The 20,736-nt window shown below is 36.8% G+C and overlaps 1 protein-coding gene across 5 annotated transcripts in view; it reads right to left on the bottom strand.

Moving 5' to 3' along the window:
* Nucleotides 1-6,880, bottom strand: part of LOC142525330 (uncharacterized) — a 72,080-nt gene extending 65,200 nt beyond the window's left edge. Inside the window, exons 1-5 of one of the 5 annotated variants that reach the window (XM_075629591.1) lie at nt 6,362-6,880; nt 5,343-6,163; nt 4,491-4,948; nt 4,225-4,341; nt 3,132-3,385 (exon numbers count right to left, since the gene is read on the bottom strand). In XM_075629591.1, the coding sequence (XP_075485706.1) occupies nt 3,287-3,385; nt 4,225-4,341; nt 4,491-4,520 (246 nt within the window). In that variant the 5' untranslated portion in view covers nt 4,521-4,948; nt 5,343-6,163; nt 6,362-6,880 and the 3' untranslated portion in view covers nt 3,132-3,286. The other 4 variants (XM_075629590.1, XM_075629592.1, XR_012815053.1 and 1 more) reach the window with 4 other exon arrangements.
* Between the last annotated feature and the right edge of the window lie 13,856 nt (nt 6,881-20,736).

Here is a 20,736-nt window from a genome sequence, read left to right as displayed (position 1 = left end):
TATAAATAGGTGAAGAGGGCAGCTGAGAAAATATACGAACTACTATTATATTCAAGCTTGCTGTTACTCTGCAAAAATCAACTCGTATTCAAATATCAAAAGCTCACTCTTATCAGATATATCAGTAACAATCAAGGCTATATTTACGAGCTTGTTAGCACTTTGAAATCTTTGTTAAATTCTTTCAGTCGTGTTAAATTTCAGTCACGCACTGTAAAAGTTTTTGTGAACTAAGAGTTTCAGTTTTGACAGTGTTAAGTCCAAACTAAAGTGGGTCAGTACAACTCTTGTATTCGATCAAAGTCTTTTAGTGGAAATCCTATCTTCGTGATAGAAGGGGTAACGCAGGAGTTATTCTATTTTCCGAACATCCAGAAACAAACCGTGTGCATTTTCATTTCAATTATTACTTTCTGTTAGCTATTCTATCTCTGAGTCAGTTTACTTCCCAACTGTTTTTCTCGGTTAAACTGATTGTTATCGACTGACGAGATACCGAGCGTCAGCTTGTCACTAAACTGAACTCTATATTCGAAAAGAATACAAATACGTGAGTGTTTATTCAACCCCCCCACTTCTAAACACTTATCACCTTATAACCGATCCTTTCAAGTGGTATCAGAGCAGTTGTATCTCGTCTCAGAATATTTCTACTCAAGCTAATTATCATGGCATCTTTCAATAAAATCTCTATGTTTTCCAGAGAAGACTTCGATGATTGGAAAATCAGGATGCAGGCTCACTTAGCTGCACAAGACGATGACATGTGGCATGTCATCACTGAAGGTCCGATGAATATATTGAAAGCCAACACAGCAGTTGCAATCATCTATGGGGCACCTCATAGAATTGAAAAGCCCAGAGATGAATGGACTGCCGAGGATAAAAGAAAAGCAAATTTGGACAATGTGGCAAAGGATATACTGTACAAACGCTGGATAAAATAACTTTCAGCAAGATCAAAATGTGTAAGACAGCTAAAGAGATTTGAGAAAAACTGATCCAGCTTTGTGAAGGAAATGAACAAACAAAAGAGAACAAACTTTCTGTTGCTGTTCAGAAGTTTGACAACTTAAAGATGAGAGCTGGAGAATCGATGCATGAGTATGATGAAAGAGTCAGCTGTATCATCAATGAACTTAATGCACTTGGAAAAGTTTATACAAACAAAGAAGTTGCCTTAAAAGTGATCAGAGGTCTTCCCAAGGAGTGGGACGTTAAGACCATGGCCATGAGGGAATCCAAGGATCTAAACAAGGTTGAACTTCATGATCTATTCGCTGATCTGAAGGCCTATGAGTTTGAGCTACAAACTCGAGAAGGAGAACCTTCTACTCCAGCAGCCACAACTGCCTTAGCTGCTGTCAAAATAGAACCAACTGGTTCAGTCGAGAAGGTTGCTGATCAACTGAGCAATGATGCTATGTCATTGTTCATCAAAAAATTTGGAAGGTTCATGAGGAAGAATCAAGGGAACTACCAGAAGCATTATCAAAGAAACAATTCTAAAGACGAATCAAATGCTTGCTACAACTGTGGCAAACCCGGTCACTTCATTGCTGACTGTACCAAACCCAAGAAGGACAGTCAAGGCTCGACTGAAAGAAAGAAGAAGTCATATGAGCACAAAAGGAGATCCAAGGATGATAAGAAATCTTTCAAGAAGAAGCATGAGGTACTCTTAGCTGAAGAGAGTAAATCTAAATGGGCAGAAAATGACAACGAAGAGTCAGAGCCAGAAACCTCATGCAGTTCCAGTGATGGTGAAGAGGAAGTGAAGTGTCTAATGGCTGGTGATACAGAAGTGGAGTCAAGCAGTCAACAGATATTTGACTTCACCTCAACTGATTTCACTAGAGAAGAACTTATTTCAACTCTTCATGACATGATTAATGAGTACCACAAGCTTGCCTTATCTTTTGAAAAGTCCAGAGCAAAGCAAACTGATCCCATAGACAATAAAACTAAAACTGATGAATCAGTTGATGAGTTGAGTCTAAAAAGGGAGATTGCTGAGCTCAATGCTGAAAGAAGCAGGAATCAATCAATGATTCAAAAGTTGATGCTTGAAAATTCAAAGCAAACTGATCTTATTCAGGCGTGGAACAAATCATCTGCTGCATTAACTGATATACAGAACTCTCAGAAATCAGTTACTGATAAAACTGGTTTAGGGTTCAGTAACCAAGATGAAATGTCTTCCAATGATACTCAACCAAAACTGAATATGGATAAAGGGAAATACATTCACTTTGTCAAATCAGTTGTGGTACAAGAACAACCTGAGCCAAGTAAACTAGTTGAACAGCCTATTGAAAGTACGAACAAGGCTAGAAGATATGGTATTGGTTATAGCCCAAAAGTTTTAACTGACTCACGCAGTCAGTCGTCAAAAAGATTCAGCAGGAATTATTCAAATGACTACTCCAATTACTATAACAACAAGCTAGTTCAGAAAAGATATCGGCTGAACAATCAGTTGAACAAAGCTAAATCACATGTTCACTAGTAGAAAAATCGCTTTTTACTTCGCGTATTCAATGAAGTAATAAGGTAGTTAAGTGCCGAAGTATATGGACGTGAAGTAATAAATGTACCTTTTACTTCGCATAATAACCGAAGTTGTATGATTGAAAATACTGAAGTCTTTGGCCTGTTTTCGAAGGAAACCGGTCCAGAATTGGACCGGTGCCGAAGTAAGAAATGTGTTTTACTTCATCGATTATTGTAAGTAATGAAGTAATATATTATATATAACTTCGTCTTAATTATTATTTAGAGAAGTAGTTTATAATATTTTTACTGCACAATTTACATTGAGTGACAAAGTAATTAATCTGAAAGACTTCGTAGTTATGTATTTTGGTGAGGTAATAGTCACAAACAACTTCACAATTTATTCTATTTGTTGAAGTAAATATAATTTATAACTTCAACATTTATCCTATTTGTTGAAGTATTTTATATTATGTTACTTCACAATTTACATTTAGTGACGAAGTAAGTGGTTCGAAAAACTTCAATAATTTGTATTTTGGTGAAGTAATTGCGCAAAACTTCGCTTTTGATGAAGTAATTGTTAAAGAAAGACTTCGCAATATATGACTTAATACACTAATATAATTAAATTCATAAATTATCCATATAAAAATGATGAATATCCACGAATCCACAATTACATATTCATCAATCCACAAATAACCCAAAAATGTATCAACAAAACCAAAAGTATATCCAAAAATCCACAATGACAAACAAAATATTTATCCCAACATACATCATCCATTTAAGCACCTACATAGAAGTAAACAAATTCACTCCATTCACTTCTGACCTCGTCATATTGAGATTGGATGTAATATTGGTTCTTGATGCATCCTGCAAGCTGAAATTTGAAAAAGAAAATACATTAGATTCTTCTATTTCAAATAAAAATTGACAGATATAAAAGACAAAACCAGATCACCTTAAACTCCAACAAAATCTGAAACAACCCAACTTCTTGTTTCAAGAAGCAAAATCAACTTAAAAGTAAGAACATATAGAATTTGTGCCACTTGGAAATGATACAAGAATCTTGAAAAAAAGACAACACTTACAGTCCAGAATCATACTCCCGTATATGATTTTCGGGCTTCAAATTTCTTGATAAAACCAACAACCCACCAAATAAAACAAATGAAAAGAAAGTATTTTAACTAAAACATATATCAGCAATAAACTGAATAAACACAAAAGATTAAGATTACAACACAGAAGATATGAAAATAAGGAACAAAATTTCCTTTTTTTTATCACTAATATAAAATATATCACAATGACAACAATTCATCTCAAGCAATTATCTCAACAATAAAACAGCAAAATCTGATCTCCACCCAAGGATCATTTTTGCACAAGATTGACTCCATATCAACCATGCCGTAGAGGTAGACAGATGTGGCAAAGATATCTGCAATCCTCTACATGTTCAAGTGTCAAATAGGGAAGTCACACAAACAAACATACACAGTTGCATAATACATTGTTAACACTTCAAAAAAATTAAGGGGTGAAACAAATTTAACAAGTTAAAACTTCATATGAGGAAACTAACACAAGCTATGATGCATCACTAAGAATAAACAGGTAAATTAATATCATGTTAATAACTTGTCAAGTTTAAATGACAGTGAACATAAAGCATAAAAGATAAGTGTAGTCATATGTAACCATTTAACAAACCTCGCTGATTACTTCATTAACCAACTGTTTAGCAGCCTCAATCTGTTCACTAGTGCCATCAATCTGTACGGTCCTTTCTTTGGATGTATCACCTGGTGGCAAGTGGAGAGGTATAACCTGAAATATTTGGTAACAGGCAACACTCACGGCACCAGAAAAAAATCAAAACACAGATACAATATCCGGATTTTCAGAAAACCAGAAGTAGCAGCTCTATCAGATATTCAAACCACATAATAGCATTATAAACCGAAAGGAAAACCAACCTGAATGCGAGCGCCAGTCCTTGCTTGCATGTTCTTAATGGTTTCACTTCCTTTGCCAATAACAATAAAGAAAGTATAGACCACCCAACTTTAGAAGTCAGGGATCACCACAAGCGATAAAGAAAGTATAGAGAGAAGTATTCACAAATTTGAGTGACCTCTTTTAATCGTTAAAACATTATTGTATTCACAAACCCAGTGTACAAGTTCAATGTCATCTAGTAGTCAGATTTTCCTACAATTAATAAGAGTAACATGCCAAAGTAGAACTTGATTTATAAGTGTTTACCTTCTATTTTGTTATACACAAGTGCACTGCAGCACATGCCACAGCGTGATGAACCACCACAGTCCTACACAAGTAAAGATTGTACTTTCAGCAGATACTCATTTTTCTGTCTTCTACGCCTAAATTGGAATGATAAAAACACATGCCCAATTTGGTGACGCAAAGTTAGCTGGGATAACTTATAAGGTTAAGACAAACAGGGAGAATAACAATAATTTATAGTAAAGTGTTTCAAAAGAAAGAAAGAAAATTTGGTTAGCGAAACTCACATAGTATTCTTTACTTTATTTTATACAGGATTCAAAGGTAAAATGTTCTCTAACCTGGTCCGGAACTCATGAACACAAATATACAATTTAGTGTAAATCTAAGAAATTATATTTTTCTGCAAGGACAGCTTATTTTTCGCCAAAAAATTATCGAAACATCATATTGATGGCATAAATTTCTACACCACGGTTCTCTTGAAAATAGTTTTTATTGTAAAGAATGGGCTAAAATGTGTCCCATTTCTATTTATGTTTTGTTGCAAGCCAACTCATCGACTGGAGCATGAAGAATACCTGCATCCAAGATCATGCAAACTCTTGGAATAAAAGCTTCAGTTTGAGCTTGAAGTTGCACCAATACCATCCCATAACTGATTAGTCTCGTTTCAAGAGAATCTTATAACTCAGATAGTTTATGATTTCTTCAAACTTGTCCACAAAATCTATTCTCAAAGATACTTGCTCTGTACACTATTATCGAATTATCTCATCAAAGGAGAGACACATTTAGTATCGATGCCAAGCCCATTAGATAACACACACCTAACAATTTGTTTCCACGTTCCCATTTTTGGCACAAATCCATGCCCTACCATTTCCTTCAATGACCATTCCACATATTCCGCCAGATTCTGACAACAAAATCCCTTTTTATCACCAACTTGTGAGATTCAAAGCTCGGTTTTACTCCCTTCAATGACCACTATTATTTTCGAACTTTGAATTTCATTTACATTAATGTCACAAGGAAAATGACTGCAGTAGTATAATCTGCAGTAGATCATTCAACAGGAAATGCATGCATATCGTAAGATGTAATACTCAAAATTCTACGGGAAAATAATAGCAGCAAAATTGCAGAGGGAACAAATTTGGAGGCATTTACATGGTACAGCCAGACAATGTGCCTGCTGCATCAATAACATAGAGTCAGGTTCTCCTTGTCTATAAGCAGCCATCACTTTAACCGTGCTTTTTCGAGTATAATCATTAAAATGAAGAGTTCGCCACTGATAACCTGTAGTTACAAATTTTCCATGGTTTTTAAGACCTGGATATATCTCAGTGTACCTCTGTTGAAGACAATTCTCTGCCCTTCCCCAATGAAGTTTATCCTGTGTCACCGTTGTTACAACATTAGTTGACACATATAGCATTTATATTGACTTTCAACATAATGACGACATCTAGAACTTGAGGTACAATGGATATTATGAAAACCCGCTGGATACAAGAGGATACACGAAGTTAAGTCGGAGACAGCCACCATATACATGGAACGAACACAGACAATACAACAAAAGCATACATACTGGCTTGGAACAAGGATGAGCTAAAACAGAGACGACGCCGTTTCCACTGCGTGAAATTTCTCGAAAAACGGTTTCTCCAGCAGAGGCGCCACCTCCTCCTCCTCCCCACCACTCGGAGGCGAATGCCCAATCTCCTTCGTCGTCGATATGGCTGCTTCTAATCGCCGTCGAAAAGCGCCGGAGGCCCGATTTAAAATTGATTCTCACCGAATTAAACATTTCTACAACGCGACCTTCTTTCTTGTAGGGAAATAGGCCGAGCCATAATCAAACTCAATTTTAGGGTTTTAGTAATTTGGAGTGAAATAAAGCAAAGAATACTATGTGAGTCCGGGCCTAACGAAAACCCCGTAGCCCTACGCGGTGCTGGTGAAGTCGAAGTCTGGTGATCTTGTACTTGCGCTTCTTCGATTCTCCATCGGCTGACGAATAGTGCACATCATCCGCCATTTGAGTAGACACGGAGGAGCAAAAACCCTAGACGGCGAATGGAGATGAATAGATAGTGATCAGTGTGTGTGGACATATTTTTAATTAAACTTATCGATTCATCTTTTTACTTCAGTATCAACTTATTTTCCTTATTTTTTACTTCATCAACATTGATATGCCGAAGTAAAATATAATAAAAAAATACAGTGAAGCCCGTGTTTTTAAACATCCGAAGTAAAATATATTATTTTACTTCGCTTGTGTCATTACTGAAGTTATTGGTAATGTGTTACTTCGTAATTTATTATTGCTGAAGTAACGCCTGCCGAAGTAAAATCCGATTTTTCTACTAGTGGTTGTCTCACCTGCACACTACACACCAAGCACTCACAAATCTAGAAAGACCATCTGGAATACAGCAACTAGACAGTCAGTCAGACTAATCAAAGTCTGGATTCCTAAAGGACTAATCAGTGTAGGACCCAAATAAATAAGGGTACCAAAATCATATCTTGTGTGTGATTGCGGGTAACAGGTACAAGCAAGGATATCAATCTGTTACTTGGATAGTGGATGCTCACGACACATGACGGGAGATGCAAACTTGTTATCTCAACTGATCTGCTAGATTTCAAGCAAACCCTAAGCAATCACATTTTTCAGCTGCCAAACGTATTTTAAAATATTTGAAAGGCACTCAAAATGTTGGGTTATGGTATTCTAAAGACTCCTCTGTCAATCTAGTTGGCTATTTAGATGCAGATTATGCAGGATGTAAGCTTGATCGAAAAAGTACAAGTGGATCATGTCAGTTTCTAGGAGACAGACTAATCTCTTGGTTCAGCAAGAAGCATACATGCATTGCTACTTCCACAACTGAAGCAGAATATCTTGCTGCTGGAAGTTGCTGTGCTCAACTGCTCTGGATTCATCAACAACTGAGAGACTATGGAGTCATTGCCAAAGAATCACCCATATTTTGTGACAATACAAGCACGATTGCTATTACCTACAATCCAGTTCTTCACTCTAGGACCAAGCACATAGATGTCAGGCATCACTTTATCAGAGATCATGCCTTGAAGAAGGACATAAGACTGGAATATATCTCAACTGAACAACAAGCTGCTGACATCTTCACCAAACCATTGCCCGAGACTAAGTTTTCTCACTTTCGCAATATACTTGGATTAATTGATTTATCATAATCTGTTTTACTGCTTATATGTCAGTTGTCAATTAATTTGTGTTATATATCAGTTCTTAATTTCTAACTGATGTCAGTTTGTTATTTAGCAACTATTATGTTCAGTTCGTGATTTATTTATCAACTGTTGAGATTAAATTTTGCAGGAAGATAAAAGACAAAGATAAACTGATAAACATTTTATTCATTGAAAGAAATAAACACGGAGTACATCGAATTATTCTTCCTCAACAGCAGACCTCCACTTGGCCAACCAACCGGTTAAACCTCCAGTGGAAGTCTTAAGGAAGCTATCTGATTATGCTATTTGTTCCAGGATCTTCCTTTCCTTCTGGAACATTAGTAGGTAGACACCTTCATCTGTGAAGAAGTTCACTTCATCAGCAACGCGCAAGCGCTGCCGATATTTCTTTATTTTCGCCAACAATTTGGGGGTGGTAGCCTCTCCACACTCATAAAGGAACTGGAGTCCTTGAAGCTTTTCCCAGTATTGGAGAATCTTGGGGAAGACCTCATCTTCAATAGCAGTCTTCCTTTTCTCCAAAGCTGCGTCCATAAACGCTTTGGCCATATCAGGAGTATTCGAGCTACTTGCACCTGCAATTTTAAGTTTTGGATAATTATTTGCTAATATGATTGAAACTAACCAAGTTATTCTTATTTATAGCCCAGGGTCAAAGAAACTTAAAGGACGAAATCTTTACGGCAGACGAATCAGCATAAGATTTACTTTAATTCGCCCTGCTTAATTTTTCGGAATTTATTTATGCATTTATTGAGGGGGAATGACGATTTAAAAAAGTTAACTGAGAAGACAATAGTCAGTGGTTTTCAACTAAACTGACTAAGTTCTCAACTGGTCAGTCAGGAGATAATTTAACTGATCTTCTCCGATACGTTAACTGATAAATCGAAAAATATTCTATATTAAGTGACGTGACTGATTATCAAAGCATTAAATGTTGTCTTTCAACAAATAGTAGGTTGAAACGTGGACCCTTATAATCCATGTATTTTCAACACACGCTTTTGCCACACGTACACACGTCTTTTAAATCAAAATTTTCTGGACTAACACGTGTCCAAGAATTTAAACAGTCACGTACATAAGTACTTTGCCCACTCCATTTCAGTTTTTCTTTCTTACGCTTACCTAAGATTCTCATAGCAAAAGCAAATTCAAGCTTTCTTTTTCGCAGAAAATCATTCAGTTCTAATGGCAAATCAAATTCCCGCTCACATATTGAATGCTATGGCTATCAATTTTGAATCAGTTCTATCAGTCAAAGAGGCCGATGTCAAGAACGTCTTTCTGAAGCTAGAATCAGCTGGACTGAGGACATTTCTGGGACAATTTTATCAGGAAGTCTACCCAAAGGAACTTCATGATTTCTACTCAAATGGGTGCGTCAATTCTGATGGGAACGTCATCACTACTGTCAATGGTTAGTTGTTGACCATTTCTGAAGAATCTTTTGGAGAAATGTTCTTATTGCCTACTGATGAGCTCAACAATGTTTCTGATGTTAATACATCCGATATTGAGGAGATACAATCGTTGTTGTCAGCTGATGGTCGGAAAATCAAAGTTTTCGATCCCAAGAAAGAGTTGAAGCCAGAAATTCAACTGCTGGCTGATATTGTGGCTAAGGGGATCTTTGCTAAGGCCGGTTCTTTTGCTGCCCTTACTCTTGAAAATTTTCAAGCAATGACTGTAGTTATGGCTGAAAAGAAGGTGAACTGGAGGCATATCATCTTCACCATTCTGTGCAACATGCTCAAATCAACCAAGCAGTCAAGGGGGTATGAAGTTCAAATCAGTTATCTTTTGAAGGTCAAGGGAATTTAACGCGAAGAATGTTCAGCTACCCAAGACTAAACTGGACATCTCTCCTGATCAGTTTGTAAAGATCAAAAAGGAGATAGGGACGTAGCAGGATGTTCCCAAGCCAGTAAAGAAGGGAAAAACTTTGGCTCAGCTGAAAACAATCAAGAGAAAATTGATTGTCAGTGACTCAGATTCTGAGAAGACACATTCTCAGAAGATTACAAAGAAACAAAGGACACAAAAAACCAAGCCGGTAGCAATGTTGGAATTTTTCACAGCTGATAGATTGAAGCAATCAGACGCTCAACAGCCTATTCAGGCTATTCCTTTAAAAGCCATTCCAGCTGATGTTTCAGCTAAAGTTTAGTTACCTCCACCAACTGATCCATCCAAAAAGGTCATCAGTACAGCTAGTACAAAGAAGGAATCAACAAGAGTTTCAGCTCCTTTGATCAATATCAATCGACCTACCATCCTTGCTCCTACTCGACCCAAAGGAATCAAAATTCAGGAACAAGTGGATGCTACTCATTCTAGACTGCACATTCCGCACATTCTCTCTTATGAAAAAGGCAAGGGCAAGTTGATCGAAGAGCCTAGGCCATCAAATGCAATTCAAACTCACATTGACCTTATCTAGGAACAGGTCAACGCATTTGCTGAATCCAAACTGAAAATTTATAATGCTTGGACGAGTTCAAAACTCACACGTTTGCCAAACAGTTGAAAAAGAAGTCTAAACTGAATAAATTCATCAAATTGGAAGCAACTGTTTTCAAAATGGTTAAAGCTGCTACCATTGTTCAGGCACTGGGGAGAAAAAATTATTTCTTTGATCAAATAAGAGCCAAAAAGTTGGGTCAACTGATTGAGAAGCTCAAAAGCAACTACATTCCTACAATTCCAACTGCTTATAATGATCGAGCTGTGCTTACTCAGTTGGACACAGATCTTACTGCTCTGTAATCACAGATAAAGTTTTGGGAACTGGATCAGGAATTAGTCAATCATGAAGGCACTTCAGAAGAAGAAGAAGACGAATCGTCATCACAACCCAAAGCGCCATCCCCAGAACAAGCTGCTGCTACAACTATAGAGCCAATTCAGGGTGTGCCCCAATCTTCTTCTGCTGCTGATCCTCAACTTTACTCGGACGCTGACTTGACACTTGCTGATATCGATGAAATCATTCAGTCAGTAGCCCAAGAACTTCAGACAAATGAGCCTTCAACTGAATCAGTTGATCTCCCAACAAATGAAGCAGCTACAGATGCTCATATCTCTGTCTTTGCTGAACAAGATGTTCAAACTGATGTGCCCATTCACTCACTTGTTGAGCCTAATATAGAAAATGTTGACACTAAGGAGGCTCAGTTGCATGTTGACGAACAGCAACAAGTTTCAGTTGACCAACAATCAGAACCACCAGTCACTAACACTCCAACTGAAACTACCACAGATCATCAACTTAATCAGCCGAACAATTCATCTACTGCTACAAATCAATCTTCTTCTACTCCTATTCAACAAGAAGCCAGTATACAAGACGTTCCAGAGCTGACACATGCTGACACAATAATTTAGTACTTGAATGGATTCAGGACATTCAGCTCAACATGTCAAAAATAATGCAAGAAATCAAGGAAATTCAAAGTACTCAGCTTGCTCACTCTCTGAAGCTGAACTCATCTAGTGCATTCAATTAAGAGAAACTGAAATCAATTCAAACTGTTGTGACCTCTATTTCCTTTGCGATCGACGAACTTAAAAAGAACAGAGGCTTAGCAAAAAGTCTTTCACTTACTCAAGACTCAATCAGCAAACGAGTAGAATCTATGGAGACATCTGTCTCAAAGAAATTCGACTTGCTGCAAACCACTGTACTGACTGCCGTCAAAGATATTGCAGCTGATGTTAGGATTTTATCTCTCAAAGTCGACGTGCTTGACAAAAAAGGGGAAGCAGCTAGATTGATGAAGGAATAAGAGAGGATACAAGTGAAGATACAACTATTGTCAGTTATTAGTTGAAGATTATTTGTTTTCTTTGTACGAATCTGTACACTAGAAAAATTATTTTATCAACAAGGATTTAAAGTATTCTCTTTACTTCAGCTGATCAGTTTATTAAATTCCAAGTTTTGTCAATCACCAAAAAGGGAGAAATTGTTGGAAACTAAATTTCAGTGATTTGAAAAACTAAGCATCGAATTTATTGGACTAACTGATCAAGTTACCAATCTTCGCAAATCAACTATCACTTGCCTAACTGATGATTAATGTGCTTAATATTAAAGGCAACTGATACCAACGCAACTGATTTACGCAACTGAATGAGCAATCAACTGACTGATCAGTCGTAAACCTATCAGTCGTTATATTCAGCCGGAAACACTCAAGCTATTATCCTTGAGCTGATCTCTCAGTTGTACACGTCATCAGTTGAGAACGACAACCGACAAATAGTACAACAGACTGCAACTCGTAGTAGAAAGCCGCATTTCAGAGATTGCAGTGTACGAATGTCAGAGAATATTGACGTGGCAATCAACGGATATATGGATTCAAACATTATTTAATATTACCATTGAGAAGGAAGCCTATAAATAGGTGAAGAGGGCAGCTGAGAAAATATACGAACTACTATTCTATTCAAGCTTGTTGTTACTCTGCAAAAATCAACTCGTATTCAAATATCAAAAGCTCACTCTTATCAGATATATCAGTAGCAATCAAGGCTATATTTACGAGCTTGTTAGCAATTTGAAACCTTTGTTAAATTCGTTCAGTCGTGTTAAATTTCAGTCACGCACTGTAAAAGTTTTGTGAACTAAGAGTTTCAGTTTTGGCAGTGTTAAGTCCAAACTGAAGTGGGTCAGTACAACTCTTGTATTCGATCAAAGTCTTTTAGTGGAAATCCTATCTTCGTGATAGAAGGGGTGACGTAGGAGTTATTCTATTCTCCGAACATCCAGAAACAAACCGTGTGCATTTTCATTTCAGTTATTACTTTCAGTTAGCTATTCTATCGCTGAGTCAGTTTACTTCTGCAACTGTTTTTCTCAGTTAAGCTGATTTTTATCGACTGATGAGATACCGAGCGTCAGTTTGTCACTAAACTGAACTCTATATTCGAAAAGAATACAAATACGTGCCACTGCCTAACTGAACTCCTAGTCTAGATTGAAGGCAGCACCTCTCAGCAAAAAGTTCTTTAACGTCTATGTGAGAAAGACTACATACACAAGTTTAACGTCTTTGTGCAAGACTGTATTTGAGTGGTGGTGAGTATGTGCGTGTGTGAGAACTGGACAAGAATGTTCTCACACACTAAAGGAAATAAGCTTCTAAACTAAGCTGATAACACGTTGTTGTGTCCCTCTGGGTTGGTTTGCTTCTTGTAAGTTGATAAGCATTTAGCGTGCCCTTTCTTTTCTGATGTTTTCCACACTTCTCACTTATTCGAGTCTTTACTGATCTTCTATTTATATATGCGGGAAACTGATCATATAGTGAGACTCAATAATTTTATTCATTGCATTTTGAATTCGTTCCTTGGGCTTTGTGTCTCGACTTTGACTGCCCTTCTGAAACGTTTGTCTTTTATCCTCTGATGCAACGTCCATTATTTTCCTTTGACTAGACAAAAGCTTTGTACCTTTGTGTAGCTGGAAAACACTGAATGAGTTTGTCTTAATCTATAACTGAAAGATTCTTAACTGACGCTCCGAACTGGTCAGCTGAATTGATCTTCAGTTGGCTGGTGAAATCAATTGACTCGTCAGTTGAACTGATTTCACTCTAGTTCATTTGAACTGATCAGCTGGGCTTCTTCATTAGTTGAACACTCCTTCGGCTGGCAAGGCTTTTGAGGTTCTCCTGCTGAACCACCTATCAACTGGACGATCAGCTGAACTGCTCATTTGATGTATCAGTTCACCTCATTAGGTTTGTGCGATTAGTTAGGTCTTCAGTTTGTGATGTAAACAACTCGTGATAGATCCTAGCTTCTGCACACTAAGGTAATCATTGGCAACGCAAAATAACAAGTTTTATTAACATCAAAATTAAGATTGCGAACTTGAAAAGTTCTAACATAAAGCATTAAAATATCTCCAATAAAATCATTAACATAAATCTTTTAAATATTTCTATCTAACAAGCTAGTGCGGAAATAAAAGGCACTCGGGAGTGTACTGCAGCACTCGATCCACTCAAGTGTCAGCGCCTCCTCAAATCATCAAATTCCGCATCATACAAACCTAGCGAGTCAAAAGACTCAGCACGTTCTAAACATGATTAGCAAATAATACATATACATTCATATGTATTTAAAAATTGTATTTTTATTTAAAATAGCTTTTAAACATAAATAAACCATTTAAAATAGCTTTAAAGCATAAATAAATCATATATCATAAAATCATTTTAATTGTAAAGCTTTTAATCCTTTATCATTTTGGGTGAACTTTGATCCTCGAAAGTGACTAACTTTTATCCTTTGGTCGACTGATCAGTCTTCAGCTCCACATGGCCCATGGGGGCGGTCACTAGGCTCGGCCGTGGAAATACGATCGTCGTGGTTCTCTGGGGCCTTTTCCCGGAAACGGGGTCTCTCTAGGTCTTGTCCCTCACGACATCTACACAAAATTGTAAGTTCACCGTTCTTTCTTAAAACGAATCACCCACATATCATATATCATTTGTCACTGTCAATTCGCAACTCTCAAAATATTTTTCCTTTTATTCTAAAAAGCATAAAATATCATAACTTTCCAAACATAGCATTTAACAGTAAAAATTGCACAGCTTTACCATAAATCATAAAAAAATCATATTTTCATCAAAATCATCATTTTAAATCATTTAACATGCATTATGATCCTTCAACATGCTGCCAAGCTTTTACATGTTACCCAAGTGTAATATGACCGTTTTTCCCCTAGATGTAAAAATTCTCGATTTTTAATCTCTTTCTTACTTTTAATGACACGGGCTTATCCCAAGTAATTAGTTAAGCTTAATCTAATTTTTCATAATTTTATTCAGCTTAATTCGAGGATTTTAAATTAAATCTTTAATTAACAAATCGTGAGGCGTTTGATTCCTGAATAAATTCAAAACTTAATATTTTCTTCACAAATTTTAAACACAGACTTTTTAATACCTAATCTACCCTTGTGAGCCATGAACCACACCCATGGACCTATGGTTCCCATTTTATTCTTTAATTCGAAATATTGACCCATTATAGAACTCACCGAGCCATCTCCTTATTCCACCGAGCCATGGTCAAGCCACCTCAAACCATACCCTAGCCAACCCACCGAGTCACCCTCCTGACCAACCCTCACCCTTAGAACCAGCACCTAAGTTGCGTACAAAGCCCAGCAACTTAGAAACCAGAATCTGTGTGTGACCCTTCCACATAACTAGGACTTCTAGTGAACTAGGACTCTCCTACTCGAGCCACCACCTAACCCTCACTGACCCTGGACCACGCCCAGACCCATCTAAGCCCAGTCCAAGCCCCTGAACCCACCCAGAAAGGCGGTGCCATTATAACAAGTCGCGCGCCTCCTAACAAGCCACGTGGGTTGCTTTAACCACAATTTGCTGGAGCCCACGTCGAGCCACCCTGCCTAGCCCCAAGACCTGAATCCTGACCACCGCACTTGGACCTTGATGGACCAGCCTGGCTCGCCCCTAGGACAGCTGCAAGCTTCCCTTTCCCGAACCACTCTATGTGTACATGGAAGGAGTCCTAGTTCACTAGGAATCTTCCCTAGCCACTCCCTCAAACCCTAGCCACCCTAGGACCCAACTTAGCCCTAGACCGAAACCAACCATAATTCTGAACCGGCTCTGGCCGAGCCCCAACCCTCATGCACAGTAGCCGAGCCAGTCAATACAAGCCATGCATGAAAGTTGCACCTAGAAAACCCCTCGGTCCTCTCCTTGTTATGCGATGATTCCTGCCTTGTTTTCATCTTAAATTTAATCATATTTCACCTTCTGTTGGCAGTGTAGTCGTTGGAAATCATAACATGATCATATATATGTAAAAAGGTTGAAAACATTTGAAAATATTTGACAAAACTATGAACCAATCGTACAAACATATTTTTCATTCATAAACAATTAAAACACTCATAATATTATTTTAATGATGCTTAAAATGATTTAGAAAACGTGCTTTTGCGTTTATAACGCTCAAATATTCAATCGTCTGCAAGGGTGCGAAGTTGGACGACCAAACGACGAAGAACCCTAGCTTTTCTTCCCAATTTTTTTCGAAAATTAGTGTGTGAAAGTGTGTGTTTTCGGCCGCTACAAGGTGAATTATGGGGTGGAAGAAGCCCTAGGCAATTATTTATAATTTTAATCAACATGTTAATGGGCTTAAGTTTTGGTCTTGCAAGGTTAGGAGCAATTGAGCCTATTTTAAATAATTAAATTGGGCCAAATAACACTTATTTAATTAAAACATAAAAGTTTACAAACTTTAGTTTTCAAAAATAATATTTGGATCTTTTAAAAAATCTTCGTTTGCCCAAAACCGGCTTCCAGGAAAAAATCAAGATTGACTCGTAAAATAATTCGAACTCTAACTATAAAGTCCAAAATTAAGACGACGTAATCCAACTGCATGAAAATTTAGGGAAAATGAATAATAACTAATTAATTGATTTTAACTTCTAAATTAATTATGTGTGATATGTTTATATAATTTTATAGTAGTTTCCTACTTGAATGCATTAAATTTATTTTTAAAGGTTATTCGTGTTGCGATCGAATAACTTAGACCGAGGGCTGAAAAATGAAAAAAAATTTATTTGTTAGTTGTTTTTAATTATTTAAAATAACATTGATGATTTTTATTATTTTTGAAAATAAGGAATTTTGAGTTGATTTTATACGCCGGGACGTAATTTTTATCGGTATACGATTTTCAACAAAAATGCGAACGTTTTGACAATCCGACCAATAATTTCACAAACTTTCCTAAACGAAATAATTTTTAAAAGCACTAATGGGCTTAACTAACCTTGTTAATGGATTTAAACTACTATCAAGTTTTATTAATCAAGTATTTAAGCTCATTACCCACCCCATAACTCAATATACACGTCCCTCACCCCCCAACGATTAACAAGGACTCTTTTCTCTCAACATCACACGGCACACACAAACACATCAAGGAAAAAGCTTCGAAAATTTCGAGGAAAATTCACCCAAGGTTTTCTCATCGCCTTTCTTCGCTTCGTCGACGGATATTCATGTGTTAAAGACGCAAAGGCAAGCCATATTCTTTCCTTCAATCATCCATCACAACCTAAATAAGTATTTGAATATGTTTTGCATGATAAACAAGTACCGCTTTGATTTATTTTCATGTTATGCATCAACATGAGTTTTAAAACTTGATTTTTGATCCAAAACATGATTTATATTTACATGAAGGGTCTGCCATGATTAAGAATTGTTTATGGGTTGTTTTTACACATATAGTCCTAATATGCACGAGACAGGCTGTACTCGAAGCTAGAGTAAGCTGGAACAAGATGGAACCGAAATATTGTATTTTGGGGTCAAGGTGATCGGTTGAGGAGAACCATGGTGCATGGCTCGGCTTAGGTGTGACCATGGTTGGGCTGGTTCATGGTTGGGTCAGGGAAGGAGTCCTAGCCATGCTAGGACTCGAGCACAGTGGCTGGGAACGAGTCCTAGCGAGCTAGGACTCTACCTGCAGCTGTTGAGGGTAGCTGGTGCGGCATGGGTTTGTCACTCGGCCAGGGGGCTTAAGGCTGGGCTGGGCTCGGTTTCTAGGGTTCTGAGAGGGTGCACAAGGGTCTGGGTCAGGGGCTGACTCAGTGGTTGGGGTCCTAGCGAGAAAAACGTAGAGTCCTAGTGCATGTTTGTTACTCGGCTGCAGCACTTGTTCGTGCAGGTTGATTCGTCGTGGGCCAAGGCTGGGTCCTAGGGGTTCAGTGGGTTCATGAGGGTCCAGGGAGGTCTGGTCCAAAGATGGCTCGTGCTAGCTCGAGCATGGCTTGCGGAAAAACGTAAGTTGGCTCATAGGTTGCTTAGCCTGGTTCGAAATAGGGTTTTATGGGCTAAAGTTTGAAAATGGTTCAACGGGGGTCGAATCATGCTTCACGAGGGCAAAATAAATATTAAAAATCTATGTTTTAAATTTGGTACTTTTATATTAAAGTTTGATTTAATTCGGGATTAAAACGCATTAATAAATTTTAATTAAAAAATAAATAAAAAGCCATCGATTTAAGATAAATTAAAATAATGGAAAATTTATCTAAGCTTAAATAATTATTTAGAATTGTATAGAGTTAACGAAAATAAGAAAAAGTCAAAAACTTGAAATTTTACTTCTAGGGGTAAAACGGTAATTTTACACCTAGAAAATAGTAAACATCATGGCAGTGCTCTGAATGTTGTTTTATATTTTAATATGAATATTTTAAATGTTTATGGAATTTTATGATGAAACGTTAAAGTTAAAAGATATGTTGCATGCTTGGTTTAAAAGAAAATTTAATATTTATATGCATGGATTTTATAAAGTGATGATAATATGAAAGGTTGAAGGATGTGAATTAATTGTGACTAATACGAATACGATGACATTTTAATACGTAAGGTCAATGCTCAGTTGATGGATGAGAGTGTCGCTGATGTCCCCGCCACCCAGTACTGTGGTTACATGTAGATGGATCCATCGCCCAAAATACGAATACAAAAGTCACAATTAACGATCTGAATTCAACGAAAAAGGAATACGTATACGTATATAATGAATATGAATATATTTATGATGATATGAATATGAATATGTATATGTTGATATGGAAAATGTCTAAGTTTATGCATGATTATGAAAATATTATTTTACGTAAAAGTATTTTCACTATTGCATGTGATCTGTATACGTATTATTTGTTATCAAGAATATGGTATGTTGAGTCTTTAGACTCACTAGATGTGATCGATGCAGGTGAATATGAATAATAATAATAAGGGAGGTTTTGATGGTTGATCTGACTGGACTGAAGGTGCACATAACTCGAAGACCAGATCTAGTTTTTCCGCACTAGACTTATGATGTGTGATTTTAAGTTTATGTTAAAGATATTTTTACGACTTTGATTATTCTTTTGAGTGGTTTTTGGAGAGGTTGTTAGTTTTTGCAATATTTCTGAGTTAGGATATGCAAACGTTTGACGATTTTATTGTCTAAAACTATTTCTTTTAATTTTCAAATATAGTTGATTGTTTTATTTTTAAAATGGTGCAACTTATATTTTAAAAGTAAATACATATATATATATGTATACATATATCATTCGGCAGAGAGTCATGAAAAAAATTCTAGTACTTTATAAGAAAACGAGTAATGGACGTTTCACTAATATTTCTAAAAAATTAAATCATTTTTAATCATATTAGGAATCTTTGAAAATATTTAGTGAAAAATAAATATTCATATCTTGGTCGTACTCGGTCTCCTTTCCCCTGACTATTATCGAATATTCAGGTAAAATCCTCAATTTCATGAAACAATGTCATTAAATCATTTAATCATGCAATCATACCTTTAATCATTTAATAAATATCATGCAAGCATTTAAAATAAATTAAATAAAACAATTAAGTAATTCTAGTAATTTGCATGCATGTGGTTTACGTAGGTTTGGTTTTTCGGACGTTACATGTGGGGACCCGGGCTCTAACTCAATTCTTTTCGGGATTAATCGGATCCTTGTACAAAAAATACGGGTCAAAATTTTGCTTTTAACATTAAATCAAATGTTTATCACTCAAGCACAAGATAATTCTATATTCATTTATTACAACAAACATAATATACATGCCTCGTTTTATTCATATTCTACAAACCAGTAATTAAATACAGTCCATATCAAAAGTACAACTACTAGTTCATCTGCTACGCCCGTGATCACCACGCTATGTCCATCTCTCATCTCTGTCGCGACCCTGATCCTGCCCCACCTGTTGTTATGCACACATACAGACATAACAACAGCCGGAAACTCCGGTGAGAACAAATCCCAGTATAAAACATGTATACATGCTGATACGAAATCATAAATCATGCATGAAAGCAATAACAATGGCTCCATAGTCTATGAAACCGATCTATCTAAACATGCAACTCAAATCAAATCATGTCCTGACTCGAATCGACTCTACTCTAGGGATCCCGGTGTGAATAAGACGTCACTGTCTGTCACCTACCCTCCCAATCGGGGTAACTGTACGTCTTATTCCTAGACTTCGGTCAAGTCTATATCGAATGTCTACAATCGGAGTGAATATGATCCGAAGCGTCGATACCACCGAACATCTAGTTTGGCATGTCTGCCAATGACTCTCCTATCTCAAAGGCTTGAATATAAATAATAAACAAGGCATCAACATATCAAGAGATTTGAATATAAATCTATAAACAAATCACAATCATATCAAAAGATAAACAATAATTCTAGTATGTGATTTGGTTGGGAAACTCAAATTAAATCTCATTTGAGTTGTGTCTTCCCCAAACAAAGCATGAATTATACCTTTCGTCGCACAATGTCTGTCGATGTTGAAGTCTCGATGACGAGTCTGTCACTATCAAATCTGAAATGGAAATGTTGATACATATTCTATCAATCTCTAATCTCAATCAACACATATCCAATTCAATACTTGATCTCGGTACAATTTGACTGCATAACGACGTAATCTCTCGATACCGGTCAATCCACCTCTCAACATATATCACCAATTCATAAGTCTCAACTCATAATCATCATTATAAGCACATGATAGTACTCAAAATCTGCATATTTAACTCTAAATATGCTGGAAAATCATAACAATT

This window comes from Primulina tabacum, chromosome 14 (assembly GCF_025594145.1).
Source record: "Primulina tabacum isolate GXHZ01 chromosome 14, ASM2559414v2, whole genome shotgun sequence".
NCBI lineage: Eukaryota > Viridiplantae > Streptophyta > Magnoliopsida > Lamiales > Gesneriaceae > Primulina > Primulina tabacum.
The sequence above is the reverse complement of the archived record's forward strand: the minus strand, read 5'-3'. Positions and strand labels throughout refer to the sequence as shown.